The sequence below is a fragment of the Sorex fumeus genome, unplaced genomic scaffold (genome assembly GCF_029834395.1).
Source record: "Sorex fumeus unplaced genomic scaffold, SorFum_2.1 ptg000171l, whole genome shotgun sequence".
Lineage (NCBI taxonomy): Eukaryota > Metazoa > Chordata > Mammalia > Eulipotyphla > Soricidae > Sorex > Sorex fumeus.
The window spans coordinates 426,785-447,654 of record NW_026606228.1 but is presented as its reverse complement, the minus strand read 5'-3'; the positions used below and the strand labels follow the sequence as shown (position 1 = coordinate 447,654).

General features: G+C 37.8%; 1 protein-coding gene across 1 annotated transcript in view; it reads right to left on the bottom strand.

The window, feature by feature from the left end:
• Positions 1-1,071: 1,071 nt before the first annotated feature.
• SH2D1A (SH2 domain containing 1A) overlaps positions 1,072-20,870 on the bottom strand; it is a 29,064-nt gene continuing 9,265 nt past the window's right edge. The window contains exons 2-4 of the mRNA XM_056107761.1: positions 7,485-7,548; positions 2,452-2,587; positions 1,072-1,123 (exon numbers count right to left, since the gene is read on the bottom strand). Of these exons, the coding sequence (XP_055963736.1) occupies positions 1,083-1,123; positions 2,452-2,587; positions 7,485-7,548 (241 nt within the window). The 3' untranslated portion in view covers positions 1,072-1,082. The remainder of the gene's footprint in view (positions 1,124-2,451; positions 2,588-7,484; positions 7,549-20,870) is intronic.

The window sequence follows — 20,870 nt, the reverse complement described above, 5'->3', positions numbered from 1 at the left end:
TAAAGGTATTTTGCATTTCTCCAACCTAGTACCCATTCAATAGAATGAATGAGTTCTGTGAAGTCCGAAAACAAACTGGCATATAATCAAATTACAAAAGTCATGAAAATATTAATGTGAGATAAAACACAAACACTCTTCTTCACTGCATAGTATCTAAAATCTTTGCTCTAAAAAAATAACATCTTGGCTCTAGCTTAGGTTTCGTTCACTTACCATTATTAAAAATTAATATAACCGTAAACCTTCCAATAGTTTGTAGGGCTATCAAATAGGGAGCTGCCTGTAAATCATCCATTCATAAGCCACAGCTGCCTCCATTCAAAATGAGGTTTTTAATGTAGTAGCAACAGCTGGGGCAGAACCACATGAAAAAAGAAAAGTCTCCTACATCATATTTATAAATTTAGTTTCAAATCCTGTTCTAGCAACTGTAATAAACAAGTGGATTTTAAATCGTGGAGTTTTAGACTCCAAATTGTCTGTGGATTTTATTGTCTATCATCAAATTCTAGGCAAGAAGGTTTCTTTCAGAATTACACAGAAATTCTCCATTCCTTATCTAGTGCTTGTTTTAGCATACAGCGCACAGCTTCATAAATCCCAAAAGAGCCTATACTACCATAGCTATTAGAAAGCATATAATTTCTAATGTAGAACTGCATGTGAAAAAGACAAGGGACAAAAATAAGCTTCCTGCTTTACAATCAAGCAAGATATTTTAAAATCAGTAGCTATCAAATAATATCTCACTAAAATGGTGCTTTGTGAACAACTAAAGATTATTCTAATTTATTTTTGACAAAAATGTATATTAATATTTTATGAAGTATTATTTTAACTTGTTTCTCACTTGTAGATAGAATAACTGAAATAACTTGTGAAATATTTTTCCAATCCTCATTTCAAAACTCATTATCCACAAAGTCCATTTGAGTTTTACCATCATGCCAGATGCTCCCATTATAGGACTATGATGGTTTTAGAAATACATTTGTAACTCACAGAACTGTATTATCTACAATACATAAGACAAAATATACTTAAATTATTGAAAATAAAGTATGAAATTTTATTTTTCTTCATGGTGCTTTCATGAAGACATGATGATCGTCTCTTTTACCTAAAAAATAAAAGCAAAACATAAATTTATAAGCTATTTAAATTACAGTTTAGTTTATATTTATAATTATAAAATTCCCAAAGGCATAAAACTCAGATATACAACCTAATGATATACTTCAAGAAACTAATATTTAAAACTGAATTCTAGAGAATGGACTACTGACCAGAAAAGAGCAAGTAGTCAATTCATAAAACGGAGTCCTATTTACAGTTCTATTACTGTTGCTAACCATTTATTTATTTCATCACTTGATTATGTCACTTTGTATCCTAAGTCTAGGTCTTCATACCAAAAGAACATGCAACTTTTATGTTATCATAAGTAGTTAATGTTTCAGTCAAAGCATATCCTTTTGAAATGTGGAAACAAGATGTGGAAACAAACGTATCTAATAGGCATACACACTCTAGTACTTGGTCATTAGTATGACACATATGTTTAAAATAGCTTTGCTCAAGAACTAGAGAGAGTGTAGTGAGAGATATTTGTGTTGCATATAGTTGATCTGGAGTTCTGTCTCCTCTACTTCACATGGTCCCTGAGTCCCATCAGGAGTGATTTCTGAGCAGAGGCAGGAATAAGCCTGAGCACTCCTGGATATGGCCCCCAGACCAAAATAAACAAATAAATAGCTTTGTTCTGGAGATAAAACAATTTGTGCCAGTAGATTAATAAAAGTCTAATAATTTAGATACTAATGCTATGATACGTTAACATTAAACCAAGTGTCACAAATGTGGAAATCGGGGTGAAGTATGTAAGGCTAACCTTAAGAAGATAAAGTTTACGAAGAAAAGGTAAAGGAAGATATGGGTGTTTCTTGAATTGTCCTATCTTTGAACTATTTGTGTCTAAATTAGTGAAGTGAAATGGTAAACATATATCAACAAAGGGAACTCGGCAGAACAAAGAGGGGATGAAATATGTTAAAATGTACTGCGAGTTCATAGACTTTTATACAGTTTTCAATTTTATTACATTTTTCTAGGATGTTGAACTCATAACATATAACTAGTCCCCTTTCATTTCACTTGCCAACTGCAACTATTTTACATTTTTTCCTACAAATTTTTCCATAACTATATATTTATAAATAACATCAATATTTAAATTTGATCAAAAATTAACAAAGAGGCAGCAATATAGTACAGAAATGAAGGCACTTACCTTGAACACGGCTGACCCCACTTACTTCCCAGCACTACATTTGGTTCCCCAAGCACACCCAGGAGTGATCCCTGAGCACAGAGCTAGGAGTGAGTCCTGAGCACGACCAATGTGATCCAACCACCCCCAATAGTAACAGTAAATCATTCCTGAACTACCTTGTGTATCTCTGTCTGAGGCCTTCTTTTCAACTGGATACTGCAGAGGTATTACAATACCTTGATTTGGTTTCTGAAATGCTGAAATCAGATTTTTTACTTTGCGGAAAAATCTTTTATGTACTCCAGGTGCTGTCTGGAAAATAAAAGGCCATGCAAATTATTCACTTACTTCATAATGATTTTTTAAAAGCAACAACATGTATGAGAGATGTTCAGAGAGATAATATTTGTGAAACTTATTTGAATATTTTAAAACATAAGGAAGAAGGAAAAACAACATTCCAAAAGAGTTTACTTGGTTGGCTGAATTTCCCAGCAAGAGGCGCTAATGAGCTGTCATTTCAGTTTTCCCAAGGGTGGAATTAGTTTGTACAAGCTCTTGCTCATCATCCTTCCCTTCTGCCTGCTACCCATCATACCTCACGAACCTCAAAGGGTACACAGGCTATTACCCACAATGAATTTACCGACAGAGAGGAGGCAGTTAAACACAGGAAAAATATACAGATCATCCTACAGGTCATTAATAAAAAGCTTGGGGAACCAAAAATAAATAAACCCTTATACTGGCAACAACAGCCCATCCTTCTTGTCATCATTCCACAATTCAAAATGCTTCAAAGGAAAATTAAAAATTGTTTTCATACATACAGTGCATGGCTAATTAATCTTATAATCTTTCACTTCACCATATGTGCTGCCTCACCCTTCAATTCAAATTTTTCTTCTTTGGGAAAGTTACCTAGTCTCCCAAAAATTGTTTTCTCCATCAACACTTTACTATGACAAGTTTCTCTCTATGACATGGAAATGAAAACTAAACTCTAAGTCACTTACCTGTTTGTGTCTGAAGATACCATAATTTGCAGGTGACTATTAAAATGTATTTCTTTCCTGACATCAATTTTCCAGCAAAGACTCAGCTTGAAATCAACAATTTCCTATAAAAGCTTATGAGTCAACCTGTAAGCATCAGCTCAAAACTGTCATTTTACATAAAGTAAAATTGTATTGCAATAAGCAATTGGACAATGACTAGGGTTGTTATTTTGTTTGTTTTGTTTTTGTTGTTGTTTTTTGCTTTGTTTTTTGTTGTTTTTGTTTTGTTTTAGAAAGCTGTTTTTCAGTTACTCCATCTGGAAAATTTTAGAGATTTGAAGCTGCTTGTTAGCGCTTAATGAGAAGACATGAAGACATGCATGCAACCTTCAAAAGCTGAAGCGAATACACCATCCATAGCATTATCAGTCATTTCTTATATTGATGCAAGAAAATTTTCATTGAAAAAGTTATTTTTCCACTCTAAACTGTTATCTATTCATAGGCTCACAAAGCTCACAAGCCTCAGTGATACATTCACTTTCCCACTGAGCTTCACCACTATGGTCAAAATATTTTCCTTGAACTTGACTGAGACCAAAGAGACAACCATTCTTAGAGGAGTTCAGTTCTTTGGCTTCGAGATATAATCTTCAAATTACACAAACAGGTCATAGGCACAGAACACCTCTTAAATGCCTTTCTTGCAGCACTTTTTTCAAAGCACTGTTCTATCTCTTCCTTCCCTCCCTTTCAACACACTCTGTCTCCTCACAGTCTGCCAGTTATTCACTGTGGGTTATTCCTATTTTGTTGATGAGAAAATTGAAAAAAAATAGGGGGGATTATGGGGGGTAAGGAATTTGACTTGCATGCAGCTGACCCAGGTTTGATTCCTGACACCCAGTACAGTTCCCACCAGAAGAAGTAAGCCCTGAGCACAGCTGTCTGTGAGCTTAAAAAAAAAAAAAGAAAAGAAAAAAAAGAAAAAAATGGAAACACTAAGAGATCATTAAGATTCATGTAGTCAGAAACCAAATCAGCTCTGGATCCTAGGAGCCAGTCTTACAGTCTAGGACGGAACCAAACAGGCTCTAGGGAAGTTGGTGCCACCAACCAGAAGAGAAACTGTATACACCCCCATTGTGGAAAAACATCAAACCACACATCTTTTTCAACTGTTCTTGTGGCTTGTAAAATCATTTATCAACAGAATCATCCTTCTCAAGGGAACTTGTATGCAATTAACACTTGACTATCCATACCAACAGAGAAAAAGAAGTGGAAGTCTAAAATCAGCTTAGATTCTGGATTCAATGTGTTTGTTGGCAAATCACTGGCCTAATTTATAGTACTTTGCTTAGGTTAAAAATAAAACTATTGGGGCTAGAGTAATAGCACAGCGGGTAGGGCATTTGCGGTTGACCCGGGGTCTATTCCCAGCATCCCATATGGTCCCCTGAGCACCGATAGGAGTAATTCCTGAGTGCATGAGCCAGGAGTAACCCCTGTGCATCGCTGGGTGTGGCCCCAAAAGCAATAAATAAATAAATAAATAAATAAATAAAACTATTGGGGCTAGAAAGATAGTAAGTTGCTTATCTTGCAGTGGCCAACATGGGTTCGATACTCGGCATCCCATCTAGTTTCCTGAGCATCCCAGGATTGATCCTGATTGCAGAGCCAGGAGGAACCTCTGAGCATAGCCAGGTGTGGTGGTGCTCCTTCCCCAAACAATTAAAACTTTTTAGTATCACTGATCGATTTGCTCGAGCGGGTCCAGTAACGTCTCCATTGGAGACTTTGTTGTTACTGTGTTTGGCATATTGAATACATCACGGGTAGCTTGCCGTGTGGGCGAGTAGCTTGCTGGGCTCTCCGAGAGGGGCGGAGGAATTGAACTCCGGTCGGCCATGTTAGCTGCGTGCAAGGCAAACGCCCTAACTGCTGTGCTATCGCTCCAGCCCTAATCAGATGCCCAGAAAGCCCAAAGGCACTGAAATTGGTGGCAGGGATGAAGGGAATACAGTTTTTACAATGTATTTCTGGTGATGCGCATATCAATAAATGATAGTTCATTGTATGAAGAATTTTATAAAATAACAACAAAATTTTTTCTTGAGTCAATGGAGTAATTACACAAGGCAATTGTAAAACTGAAGACTATAAAAATCAGAAATGTCGCACTTATAATTATATATATAATTTTATTATATAATATATAACGTCGCATTATAATTCTGTGGAATTGAGGTTTAATTGTGTTAAACTCCTTGAAACAAATCTCAGACTTACCTAGATTTTAGCACAATTTTTTCGTACAAAGAGTGGAATGCTATTGCCATAATTTAATCTGTAGTGTGGTAAAGCATTGTTTTAGAAAGCAGTATAAGTATGTCATGTACCGATTTTGAAAATATTTACCACAAAAATTATACCATTGACAGCTCCTATCCTATCACTGAACTCAGTTATTGCTCAGATATACACATTTCCCATACTTCCATCTCTTAGTTATCCATAGAAACATTTTTGGATCACAGCTGGTCTTCAATATGCTCTAGAGTAATTTCTTCCAGTCAGGTGATTTGAGTTCTGAGAATACACACTAGTTTAATATTCACCTTAGCAAAGAAATCAACTAAGAAGGCAAATTTAGTAGCTAGGAAAAATGCAATATGCATTTTAAAAATAACTGCATTCCCTTTAGTGAAATCATGCCAATCTTCTGCTCTCTTGGTGCAGATAATTGCAATATTATTATGAAGACAAGGTCAGACCAGAAAACTGTATAAGAGGGCATTTACATTCAATGAGTCCTCTCTTCCTTAACATGACCATAAGCATGTAAAAATGTACATATGATGTTATATTTGAAATGGAGGATAACAAGTTTAAAGACAGGTAGCTAAACGCCAAAAGAATGCTCTTCAGCAGATGATACCTACTTCTTCAGTAAAAGGGCTGTATCTGGTCAAATTATATACAAATATAAATGCATGTTTCACATAGAACAATTATTTAGGCCAAAAGTTTCTCATGTAGAAACCTGTATCTTGGTAAAATATATTATTACCCTACGGGTACATGAAAATCGATTCATAGTACAGGGATTTATTGTAATGATTTTCAGATGTACGGTGACTTTCGAATGTTTTCAGAGCCATAATAATCCAGTTTTGAGTGAAATTTTATGTGGATATCCCAATTGATACAGGAAACAGAAGAGAATAACTTCATATTGAAGATAAAGAGGTGATCCACAAGCATATCCATTGATTGGGTAGCTTCCTCTTTCTCTGCATCCCTGTGAGCAACTCCAAAGCTTTCCTAAAGCAGAGTTTAAAAGCCAGTGCACTGTTCTCCCTCTCTCTCCGTACTTCCTATTACGGTTACTCCCTCCATTCATAGAGCAGTCCTGATTCCCCCAATATTTGGGAAATTCTGCCTTCTTTGAACTCCTATGCTGGGTAACTCAGTTCCTGATCACATACAATTGTATTCTTCGAAAAATTGGAGAAGTTCCCAGTTTTTAGGATGTTCTCTATGCTAGTCCTATGGCTAAAATTTATTTCTATGCATTTCTCTCATTTAACCTTCAAAATGAGCCCTCCAAGTAAGGAACTAAGTTTAGACTCATTTTACAAGTGAAGAAATTGGCTCAAAGAAAAATAAATTCAACTTCCAAAACACACTGACTAAGTAGAGACCAGATCTGGAACCCAGATTCACCAGACAAGTAAGTCTAGCCTCTCACACTGCCAATCAATTCATGTTGCACCTCTCCTGAGGCTTTTAAAAAACAAATCATGTTATTTTAACCATCATAATATGGATATTGTCATTTGGTAAAGTTGCTAATTTAATTATTCTACATATTTTATGCTTTCTACAATTTTGCAAATATCTAAAAAGTTCATGAAATCCTTCCATTTTTATCCTACTTCTACACACCACCACTCAGTAAAAATATTCAGTTCAATGGTAACTGAAGAAATCTAAACAACTGACTAAAATTCTCTAAAAGTGATTTATGAACAATTTTGGACTGGAAGTTTAATGATATATATATATATATATACGTATATATATATATACGTATGAAGAATATTTGGGGATGTGTGATTTGATACATTTTTCATAAAGCCACCCTAAATTCCAAGTATGTCCCTGATACCCACAGAAGCAAAAAAGAAATAAAAGGGCTATACCTCGGCACTCCAAGAACCCGTCTCTGTCTGGGACACTCGGTATGTAAAAATGTAACCTTGATACCTGTGAAAGAATAAACTTCTATTATGGAAAAATTCAAAAAGAACAATGAATACTTTAATTTGAGATTAACTAGTACAAATAAATATTACATTTATATTGGGACACACATAGGTGGTATTATTATTGCACTCACATGAAGAAAAGGATGGAGAATCCAACTTACTTGTAAATTATATCTGGAAAATCAGTTTATAGCAAGTTATCTTTTTATAGTTTTTTAATATGGGAGCTTATACTCTTAAGAATTTGTCTAGTTAAAGAGTAAGTCATGAATTTGCATACAAGTGGTTCTACATGGAAAGTATCATGCTAAGTGAAATGAGTCAGAAAGAGAGGGACAGACATAGAAAGACTGCATTCATCTGGGGAATATAAAGTAACAGAATGGGAAACGAACACCCAAGAATAGTTGAGATAAGTGCCAGTAGGTCTGCTCCATGGCTTGGAAGCTGGCAGCACATGCTGGGGGGAAAGGCAGCTCAGATAGAGAAAACCAAGCAGAGGGTGTGTGGAGGATGCATTCCAGATGCAAGATTCGTGCTGAAAGTAGACTGTAGACCGAATATGATGGTCACTCAATACCTCTATTGCAAACCAAAACACCCAAAAGGAAAGAGAGAGCAAAAGGGAATGCCCTGCCACAGAGGCAGGGACGGGGGGCGGGGATTGGGTGGGGAGGGGTGGGAGGGCTACTGGGACCATTGGTAGTGGAGTATGGGCACTGGTGGAGGGATGGGTACTCAATCATTGTTTCTGTTTTGTTTTGTTTTTAATTTTATTGAATCACCATGAGAAAGTTACAAGCTTTCATGTTTGGGTTACAATCACACAGTGATCAAACACCCATCCCTTCACCAGTGCACATTCCCCACCACCAATCTCCCCAGCATAGCCTTCCCTACCCTCTCCCTGCCTCTATGGCGGACAATATTCCCCATACTCTCTCTATACTTTTGGGCATTATGGTTTACAATACAGACACTGAGTGGTAATCATGTTTGGTCCATTATCTACATTCAGCACACATCTCCCATTCCGACTGATTCCTCCAGTCATCATTTTCTTAGTGATCCCTTCTCTATTCCATCTGCTTTCTCCCTCCCCTCATGAAGCAGACTTCCAGCTATAGGGCAATCCTCCTGCCCTTGTATCTACTGTTCTTGGGTGTCAGCCTCATGTTATGTTTTTCTATACTCCACATATGAGTGCAGTCCTTCTCTGTCCCTCTCTTTCTGACTCATTTCACTTAGCATGATACTCTCCATGTCTATCCACTTATAAGCAAATTTCATAACTTCATCTCTCCTAACAGCTGCATAGTATGCCATTGTGTAGATGAGGTACTAGATCATTGTATAACTGAAACCCAAGCACGAAAGTTTATAAGTATACAACTATATCTCATGGTGTTTCGCTAATAAAAAAAATTAAATTAAATTAAATTTTAAAAATAGAATTCGTCTAGTTAAGCAACTATCTGGATAAAGAAACTAGACACCTGCTGCAATTAGTGAAAATCATATATATTACCTAATTGATTTTTAAATTATAGTCTAATAGTTTTTAAGTACCTATAGTCTTTTTAAAAATTTTATTGAATCACTGTGAGATAGTTACAAGCTTTCATGTTTGGGTTACAGTCACACAATGATCAAATACCCATCCCTCCTCCAGTGCACATTCCCCACCACCAACCTCCCTAGTATACCCCCCTTCCCCACCCCCCCTGCCTCTATGGCAGAAAATATTCCCCATAATCTCTCTATAATTTTGGGCATTATGGTTTGCAATACAGACACTGAGAGGTCATCATGTTTGGTCCATTATCTACATTCGGCACATATTTCCCATTCCGACTGATTCCTCCAGCCATCATTTTCTTAGTGATCCCTTCTCTATTCCATCTGCCTTCTCCCCTCTGCACAAGAGGCAAGCTAAGTACCCATTGTCTTAAGGTGAAAACATTTAGGGGCTGAGTTCAATGGACTGACCATATGTTTTCATGCAGAATGCCTAGGTTCAATCCTGGCATCACATGATCCGCCAAGCACTATTGGAAGTGACCATTGACCACAGTGGTTCTGTAGTAGTAGCTTTCTGAATGTGGCCCCCCAAAAAACCAAAAAAGGTGAAAACATTTCATAAGGATGATGTACTATCAGCACCACTTAAATTAATAGCTGTTATAATAATAATAAAAATGATTACAAATGAAGGTTATATTCATATCACTATTATTGTTAGTTCATACAAAACTATGCAGTATCACAGTAGCAATAGTAACTTGAATCAAAAATGAGTCTTGCTAAAGTGCTTGAAAGAAGCTAGTGTGTTTAGGTGGGGTAAGCAGTCTCCTTCGTTACTCACTATGCATGAATATGTAATGTGTATAGAGTTTATTTCTTCTGTTATTTTTGGATTGTTTTGTTTGTTTTGTTTGGGGCCACACCCGACTGTGTCTACTCCTCGCTGTATTTTCAAAAATCACTCCTGGCAAGGCTCAAGGGATCATATGCAGTGCCATAAATTGAACATAGGTTGACCACATGCAAGAAAAGAGACCTAATCGATTTTTATCACTTCACCCCGGAGTTGATTTCTGTATGTCAAAAGTTTTACTATATTAGGTGGTTTGAGATTCCAAAGCAAAATACCATAGACTGGAAGGCTTATTCAAGAAAAATATTTTTTTCCTCACAGCTCTAGAGGCTGGAAATCCAAGATCAAGGTACCAGAAACATACATTTCATTCTCAGCTGCCCTCTTACTGTGTGTTCACATGACCTTACTGTTGATTGCATGGATAGGGAGACCTCTCTTCCTCCTCATCTTTTCTCCTCTTTTTGCCTCTCCTTTTTAAATAAAGTGCAACAAACCTGTTTGATTAGGGTCCCATCTCTCTGAGCTCATTTTTCTCAATTTCCTCTTAAAGTTCCTATCTCCATGTTGTGGCTTAGGACTTGAAAATATTGAATTGAGAGGAGAGGGAGGAACACATGATCATGATTCAGTACATAACATTACACTTCTGGCCCTTAAAAATTCATGGTCTCCCAAGAAAAATGCATTTATTTCATCCTCAAAACCCCAGAAGTCTTAATTTGTTAAAGGATCAACTCAAAATCCAGTCACTTCTAAAATTGTGTAATCAGACAAGGTAATGATCCACTCTAGTTGTAAACATGTGAAACTAAGCAAATTATCTACTTTCCATATACAATGGTGATTCAGGCTAGATGGATATTCCCATTCCAAAAGGGAGAAATCGCAGGGGGCCCAAGAAAATTAAAACTTCCTAAGGCATATTTAATGGCACCATTTTTTCTGTTTTTTTTTGTGGGGGAAATATACAGTGGTGTTTTGGGGTTACAACAAGCTTGGTGGGTTCATCTGGTACTGGGGAATCACATCTGAGACTTCCTTGTGAGCTCCCTTTGAGCTCCAACCCATTATATCAAAGGCAGATCCTTTTTTGGATTGATGCTCTGCCCTCTATTACCACTTGGTGGCAGTATCACTCTCACAGTTCCGCAGGTGTGTCCCCGCCTACTCAGTTGTGTTGGGCACCGGTCCCATATTTGAAACGAAGGTAGAGGAAGCTTAACTTCTATGAGCCTTCTAGGAGAGCAGTGGCCTTGATAATGCCTGGATAGCCTTGAGGGGATTTCCATTTTCTTGAGAAATAAAGTATGCTTGTTTTGAAATTGCTCCGATTTTTTCTGTCCTGTTCCCTTTGACCCAAAACGGCAGTGTCTCTAATTCCTTGGTCCAGATGTTTTGGCCCAAACTATTTCTGGCATCAGCGGATCTAGCTTATTAACCTCATGGGTTATCTCTTTGCAGACTGATTGTCCAGCCACAATCTTGGTGTTCTCTCCAAAACAAATTTCCTCATTTTTTACTGTATTATAGACTGAGAATTTTCCAAGTCTTTTAACTTTGGGTTTTATTCTTAAGTTTTGGGGTCACACATGGTGTTGCTCAGGGGTTACTCCTGGCTCTACACTCAGGAATTACTCCTGGCGTTGCTTGGGGGACCATAAAGGATGCTGGGAATTTAACCTGTTTCAACCGCGTGCAAAGCAAGCACCTAGCCCACTGTACTATCTTTCCAGTCCAAATTTCTATTTTGTTTTTGGAAACTATTTCCTTTAGGGCAGGGGTGCCCCCCAATTCATGCCCAGGGAACCCACGGGAAACTCCTGGTGATTCTTAGCCAACCAGATGGGAGGATCAATGTGAAGACTTGAGGATGTGGTACTGCTTAGGCTCTGCAGTGTTGGGATACCAGTAGGGCCATTCTTGTGGTACCCAGAGACCACCAGAGTTACACCCAGTCGTGCTAAGAGGGACTTGCTGTGCCTGGATCAACCCTATGTCAGGCACATATGCCTTGTGCTAATTCCCCAGCCCATGCAATTCTTGAATTCATCTCTCTTTTGAATCTTTCAGCAGTCAGGAGCAACAAAGCCACTTCCTCAACAGTTCACTTAGAAATCTCTCTGAACATACAACTATAGACTTGCAACTTCTGCTTCCATAAAATACTAGAACACAATTCAGCCAGATTATTTGCCACTTAGGACAAGGGTGATATTCCCTCTAGTTTACTAGAACATCATTCTCATCTTCCTCATTTCCATCTCAGACCTGGCCTGAATGATGTTTAAATCCTAATAACTACCAAAATTTACGTTCATGACAATATAAGCTTTTTTTCTAAAATACACCCCCACATGCACTCTACCTATAACCCAGTTCCTATATCACTCCCATATTTCAAGTTTTTGTTACAGCAACACTCACGCTTAGCCCTCAAATCTGTTTTAGTTTGCCTCAAGTTGCAATAACAAAGCCACTTGGATTGGGGACCTAAACAAACAAAATACACCTTCTCACAATTTGGAGGTGAGAAGTTCAAAATCAAGGTGCCAGTTACTAAGTTGCATTCTAAGGGGTCTTTTCTTGGATCATAGTTGACCACCTTCTTGTTATAGGCTCACATAACAATTTAAGTCTGTGTATAGAGAGGGAAGTCTCTCCTTCTTAGACTAACAGTTCCTTTGGATAAAGGTCTGAATTTTAATATCCCATTTAATCGTAATTTCTTTCTAAAGACTCTATTTCCAAACACAGTTACATTTCTGGGAAGAACTTTAATAGGTGAGTGGCAGGGGTGGGGAGGACATAATTCAATATATATGCACTATCTCCTTCTCCTCATACAACAATTTTATCAGAATTAAATTATGAAATTCATTTTATATACAAGAAAGGTGATACTGAAAAAGTAACCAGTCACACAAGATATCAAGCAGAAAAGAGGGTATTTGAGTTAGTTCTATTTGACTCTAGCACCCTGCTCTTAAACTCCAAGCTATAATAGAAATAGATTAGTACATTTCAGTATATTTCATAATGCTGCATAATGTGCCTATTAGTTTAATTTTCTCAGAATTTAAGATTAAACTTTACATCCAATTATTTCAAATTGTAAACTTGAATTTGGACCAAAAGTTTTATGTAAGACTTTTTCTGATTGTTATTCTTAGGAATAAATTGGATAAGATAGATCATTGGATAGAATACAAGTTAAATTCCAGTTAAAAATGTATTGAGGGATCAAAGAAGTAGTACAGTGGGTAGGGCACTTATCTTGCATGTGGCCAAACCGGCTTCAATCCCTGTCATCTCATATGGTCCCCCAAGCACTGCCAGGAGTAATTCTTCAGTGCAGAGTAAAAAGTAACACCTGATCATCACCAGATGTGGCCCAACCCCCTGAAAAAAGTATTTAAATTTAAAAGAAGAGATGATGCTAAAGCATTTTAGGGGAGGATCATCCAAAGGTAATTGTACAAGTTTTAACTCCTTTTAGAATTAAAAGTCTTCAAATATGTGGATCATAACCCCCTTTAGAATTAAAAGTATTCAGATATGTGAATGTGGCTTAGTGAGAGAGAAGTTTACATGGGTGAGGGGTGAGGGGCTTTAGATTCACTCCCCAGTACAGGAAAAAATAGATGATAGATGATATAGTGGTAACATTAAATTGCTCATTGTTACTTAATATTCATCAGTACTAACAACACGAAGGACAAAAATATACATCTAAAAGTAGTTATGAGGGGCTAGGCAGAGTTAAGCCACACCCAGCTGAGAATCAAACCAGTATTGGCAGAATCTAAGGCAAGTTCCTTACCCATTGCACTATCTGTCAAATTCAACTATAATGAGGTTTATTCCATTTGCGAAACTAAAAGTGTTTTAAAATGACAGTATCATTGTTGAAACGATTATCAGAAATTTTGTTATGAAGGTTCTCCTAAATACTTAGATGATACATAAAACAGCTTGACCTGTGCATATATAACATCTTAAATAAATATAAAATAATGCATTGCTAAAGTATTTTTTAAACAAACAAAATTACCTCAGAGCTCACTGTTATCAGTAAGTACTCTACGTACGGCGAACAAGGCTAGAGTTATGATTTCTATTTTTCATCATGGGAACTTGAAATGTAAGGCTTTAAGTAATTTTCTTAAAACCACACAACAAAATAAAGATAGAAGCAGGGTAATGACACAGACCTTAGTTCCATTTTTAAAGCAATTAACGGTAATAATTCAGTATTAGAGGCAATGTGGAAATATACTATTTAAAATCTTAGCAACAAACCCAGAAAAATCATATGCAAGGGTTTTCCACTTTCTAAAAAGTAGATGACTCTGTCACCCTACTATCATTCAGCCTCATTTCGTCAAAATACATGAGTGTGTTTTGAAAATAGTTTCCTAACGAATCTGATCTTATCTCACTTTCAGTTAAGCAGCAGGAACCTGAGTACCACTTCAAAAGTCCTTACCTACTTCAGTCTGAACAACCTGGTGTTAGAGGAACATAAAACTTCCTCTGATTAACCCATCTAATATTAACAATTTCCTGCTCCACAAGACCTCAAATTTCTGAATGAGCAAAATCATTTCACCCCTCCAATCAGCCAGTAATTCATCATTTCCACATTCAAGTCACTGGAGTAACTGACCAAAGATCCTCTATAGACAATTCCCCTTATCATGTGCCATGGGTGGAAGAGATCTATAACACTGCCATCCAAATTAGATTCTCAGGGTAAAGGCATGGTTTTGGCCTGAAAGTTTGTTAGAAATGTAGAATTTCAAGCCCCACCCCAGAAATGCTGAATCAGATTCTTATAACAGGATTTCCAGGTGATTTGTAAAAACATTAAACCTAAAGTAGGACTGGTTAAAATGCAAAGAGATAATAGTGGGGGAAAATAGACACTCTAGTGGGTAGGTATGGTGATGGAATACAATTAAAAACCCTTTCATTGACATATTGTAAATTTGTTTTAAAAGTAAAGAAAGGAATCTGAGTTACTAAAATAAGGGAAATATCTCCAGATGGCTGGACACAAATCCACTGAGTAGAGGCTGGAGAGATAATACAGGGGTTAAGGCAGTTGCCCTGCATGCTGTTGACCTAAATTTAATCTGCCACACCATAGAATCCCGTGAGTAGGACCAGGAGTGATTCCTGAGAACAGAACAATAATCCCTGAGTACAGTCAGTTCTGGCCCCAAACGAATTAGGGAGAAAATATAGTACAGGATATACTGGGGACATTAGTGGTGAAGAATGTGCACTCGTGAGGAATGGGTTGATCATTGTATGACTGAACTGTATCTCATGGTGGTTCAATTAAAAAAAGTACAGTTGAATTGACACCTGCACTTCTATGTTGATTGCTGCACTGTTCACAATAGCCAAAATCTGGAAAAAAAAAACCTGAGTGCCCGAGAACAAATGACTGGTTAAAGAAACTTTGGTACATCTACACAATGGAGTACTACGCAGCTGTGTGTAGTCATGAAATTTAAATACAAGTGGTACTACATGGAAAGTATCATGCTAAGCGAAATGAGTCAGAAAAAGAGGGACAGACATAGAAAGATTGCATTCATATGGGGAACATAAAGTAACAAAATAGGAGACTAACACCCAAGAATAGCCGAGATAAGTCCCAGGAGGTTCACTCTATGGCTTGGATGCCAGCCGCACTTGCTAGGGGGAAAGGCAGCTCAGATAGAGAAGGGAGCACCAAATAAAGGGTGTTGGGAGGATCCTCCCATGATGAGAGATGCTTGCTGATAGTAGACTATAGACTGAACATGATTGCCACTCAATGCCTCTTTTGCAAACCACAGCACCCAAAAGGAGAGAGAAAACAAAAGGGAATGCCCTGCCATAGGGGTGGGATGGGATGGGGGTGGGGGGTGTAGAGAGGGATACTGGGATTAGTGGTGGTGGAGAATGGGCACTGGTGGAGGGATGGGTACTCAATCATTGTATAACTTAAACCCAAGCACAAAAAATTGTAAGTCTATAACTGTACCTCATGGTGTTTCACTAATAAAAAAATTTAAAAATTAATAAAATAAGTAGAAAAGAAAATATATACAGGGGCTAAGGTATTTGTTTTAAGATCTGCCAACCCAGTTAGATTCCCAGTACCACCTAGTTCCCCAGGACCTCCTGGAGCAACTCCTGAACACAGAACCAAGAGTAACCCAAGAACACTGCCAGGTATGAATCAAAATTTTATCATGTACAAACATAGTAAAAAAACCTCATTGATTTGAAAGCTTTGGGAGGAGCTATTCCCCTCAAACCCAATGTCTATGGATTCTCTGAGGTCCTTGATTTAAGATCCTCATATCCAGGTTGATAAATCCTTCTGAGAAACGACACATTATGGACTGAGTTTACTACAGTACAATGTGGGGAAGGATGGCTTGGTTGATGACTTTGAGAAGAATTTTAATGCCCTGAAAGTTCCCATGCCAGAGGATAAATTTACATCGTGGGTGTATGCTACAGAAAAAGAAGACATTAAAAGCTGTGCTAATTCTTATCTCTCTCAAAGACCGGGATTGAGGAGTACCACAAACAGTTGGAGAAAACACCAAATATTTGGATCAGATGACCACTGAATATTTAAATGAAACCTTCCCAGAAGCCAGTTTAGACAAGAAGTATCTCTTCTTGGCTGCACAGGCTAATTGAAAGCTTGCAAACATTGAGTCAGTAGAAAGTGCTCACCCTCATATTAAAGACGCTAGATATTAATATATATATTAAATCCTTTACCAAAATGGGTAGGGCCCTTGCCTTGCACACAGTTGAGTGGGATTCAATCCCTGCCAGCCATATGGTCCCCAGAGCCCCACCAGGAGTGATCCAGAGCCAAGAGTAATCTCTGAGCACTGCCAGGAGTGGTCCATAACTTTTCAAAAAATGTAAAGAGAATGCTTACACAAATTGGAAATACTGATGTTATATTCATCAAAGTCAAACTGATTTCTTCCAATCACCTAAAACACCCAATCATCTAGATCATCTTCCAATCACCTAGAATACCACCTAGAAGAATCACTTGTGCTATCTGTCCTCATAATAAAGGGGTCTACTGCTTTATGATGATAGGGCAAGGGATGTAATTCAATGCATGTAAAGCTTATGTATTGCTTGTGTGAGGCCCTCAACTCAATCTCTCTCTCTCACACACATATATATACACACTATAATTACATTTAAATATAAGATGAAGTTTTTTCAATTAATTTAAGCTTCATAGCAGTATTTCTGAACCACTTGCTCCCCATTCCCCCCAAATATTCTACACTTTTGTAGCTTGTAGTATGATGCAATTTCATAACATAAATTAAAAATATTGAATAGGTGTTTGTAGCTCCCTCCCTGTCCACAGAAAAATCACTCTTCTAGGAAACAAATCAACAAGTTATAGCAAAAGATACAATAAACCCATGCTCATTTAACCTAGTAACCTTGCTTATTTTCATACACTTGAAGGAATCAAAAGGAAAAAAGCAATGTGATAAAGATTTTCATAATAGTTCTATTTTAAGAGTAAAATAGAATTAAGTAAGTACCCCTAAATGCACAATGTTACTCAAAATGAGGAAATAGGAGAAGGAAAATGGTTTAAAATTATACCAAAATGTGGGGACAGAGAGATAAAAGAGCAAGTAGGGAGCTCACATTTCAGGTAGCCAACCTGGATTTGATCCCTGGCATCACATATGGTTCCCCAAACACCTCCAGAAGTAATTCCTGAGTATAGAACAAGGAGTAAGCCCTGAGCACTGCTGGTCTTGGCTCAAAAAACAAAAAAAAAATACCAAAATTCCAAGGTAAATGTATATGTGTGTATAAATGTGTGTGTGCTTGTATACATATGTATTTCAAAAATATCAAAGTTAAAGGTATTAGAGTGTCTGTAAATAATATATACATATGTACTTTGTTGATATAAAATAATATGAGACACTGATTATAACCATTCAAGTACATGTAGAAGTCAATTTAAGCTAAAAAATGCATCTTTGCATTTTAATTTTTGTATAAAGCTATATAAGCTGGTAGGGGGCTGCCAGTGGTGTTCAGGGGCCCACAGTCACTTAAACACATTCTAGTGATATCTGGTTTGCAGTACTGGCTTGACAGATCAGTGCTTAACCTGGCATGCCGTGTTGCTCAGAATTGGAGTTGCTGGGGCACCCAAGTCATACCTGGAGGTGCTCAGAGAGCCATGACATCCTGTGGATCAAAGTCAGGGCCTTTCACATGCATGTACCCAATCCCTTTAAGATAGTTCCCTGGCACTAATTACATTTTTTAAAGAAAATAAACAAATAGCATTTGGAGTTTTACAAATCTAGTCTAAGTGAAAAAAAAACTCACAAAATTATAATTCATTTTTAAAACCTATTACAGGGGCTGGAGAGATAACTTGTTTTTTAATGGCTGTGAGGAAAATCTAGACAAATAAAGAATTAGGAGATGTAGTCAAGTTTTTTGTTGATGCCATAAATTAACTTTTTTAACTGATATTTTGCACTTTAATGATGGTCAAGTGTCTCTGGTGGTTCTTATGAGAAGAGAGGCAGCAGCTGGAAAAGGACATATACCACTTCCCTCTCTACCTATCTGGTTCACCCAGAGAAGTGCCTGGGGAAATCAAGGTCTGATGAGGTTCTGCACAGTACAGACGTCACACCTCATCAGCCCCAAGAGATGTCATCAAACTACACCTGAGTCCCACTTATTTAACCCAGCATGGGAAATGATACCTGTCACCCTGGAAAACAGACTGGAGCTAGGAACTGCTCTTTGCTGGAAAGGAAAGTGAATCCTTTCCAAAAATGTTTCTTTCTTTCCAAAAATGTTGCTTTCTCTCACAGAAAATAGTTTCAGCAAGAAACAAAAATTGAAGTAAAATTGTTTTCATTAGACATTCATGAGGAAGGAGAGAGAAGAAGAGAGGAGGAGTGTGCAGATTATGGTGGCAGGAATGCTGGCTTCTCCAAAGAGGAGAGCCAAGAGTACTCACGTCAGGTGAATTTGCAGCCAACCTCCCAGAAAGGGTAAGCATCCCCCTTGCCTTTGCGGAGTTCATTTTATTGGTTTCCCCCCAAAAGGCCCCAACATGGGGCTTTCTTTGTGAATAAGAGTTTATTGTCAGGGGCGGGGAGATGGTACTCTCCAGTACAAGCTGGTATGGTTCTTGCCTTGTACGTAGACAAGCTTGCATTTGATCCCATCTGGTACCCTGAGCAGTGCTAAGTAATGAATTATCTCCTTGTAAAGAACTAGGAGTAATCTCTGAGCACCTCAAGGAGTGTCCCCCAAACCAATAAATGAATTAAATTAAATAAGTGCTTTTTTTAAACACACACACACACACACACACACACACACACACACACACAAAGAGTCTGTTACAATGGGTGTTCTCAAGAAGAGCTTGAAACTATTTGTGGTCCTACTTCATGTCCTTATCACAACCCTTTTTTCCTGATGGAGCTTCACTCTGAAGGGGATTCAGCCATTTCTGGGCCAAAGGTGGTACCAGTTAGAGTTATCAAACCTCAGTTCTTATATCCACATGTAACCTTATTTTTGCTACTTTAGGGCTAACGACAAAGTAAGGTAAGGTAAAGGTAAAGGCCCTCCCGTTGATCGTCGATTTGCTCGAGCGGGCCCAGTAACGTCTCCATTGGAGACTTTGTTGTTACTGTGTTTGGCATATCGAATACTCTCGGTAGCTTGCCAGGCTCTCGGAGAGGGGCAGAGGAATCGAACTCGGGTCGGCCATGTTGGCCGCGTAACTTACTTAAATCCCATCTTGGTTATATTACTTCCCAAGAATTCAATGTGAGGGCTCTCCTACTTGTCTGCTTCAAAAGCATGTGTTGATTCAGTCCCTGATAATATTAAATTATTTTCCTAATTTTATCAAAAGTTGTACCCAAAACTTACAACAATAATCTGGTTAGAAACAGTAGCACTGCACTGTCCTCCCGTTGTTCATCAATTTGTTCAAGCGGGCCCAGTAATGTCTCCATTGTGAAACTTGTTGTTACTGTGTTTGGCATATCGAATATGTCAGGGGAGCTTGCCAGGCTTTGCCGTGCCGGCACAATACTCTTAGTAGCTTGCCGGGCTCACTGAGAGAGGTGGAGGAATACGAACCCAACTCAGCCAGGTCAGCAGCGTGCAAGCCAAATGCCCTATCCACTGTGCTATCTATCGTTCCAGCCCTGGTTAGAAAAGTAGGGTCAAGGAAATAGTTTAAAAGCTGGATACATGCTTTGCATGTAGAAGACCTGGTTTTGATCCCATGGTCCTTCAAGCTCAGGGCCAGTAGTCCATGAGCACTTCAGGGTGTGGCCTAAAAACAAAAAGAAGAAAAAAAAGAGATAGACGAGAAAAAAACAAATTGAATTTACTTTTTATGTTCTTAAAGGGTCAGTGCTGAGGACAGATCTTTGTTGGAACTGACAAAACCACATCAATATCTTGATTCTACCACTTCAAGAACTACATGAAACAAAAGATTTAGCTACACCAAACTAACTCAAAACATTGCAAATAAAGCAAATTGGGACTTATGGCTACAGAAATGAAGATATCTGCAAAATGAGGACATGGCAAATGTGTTAAATAACCAGAGGAATATTATCCTACACAAAGTTATCATTACTGAGAATATACTCTGATTCAAGAAATTTCCAAATTTCCTATAACACAAGTTTCATTCTTTCACAAGGTGATTTTAAGTTTTTAGAAAAAACGAAAGTCATTCAGTTTCAAGTCTGATGGTAAAACTATAATACCAGTTTCGATGAGTCATGATAATAAATATCATTTCTTATTCCCCTGACCTGCCAGATAATGCTCTTTTTGTATACTCCTGTGGTTTAACTTAGCTTTCA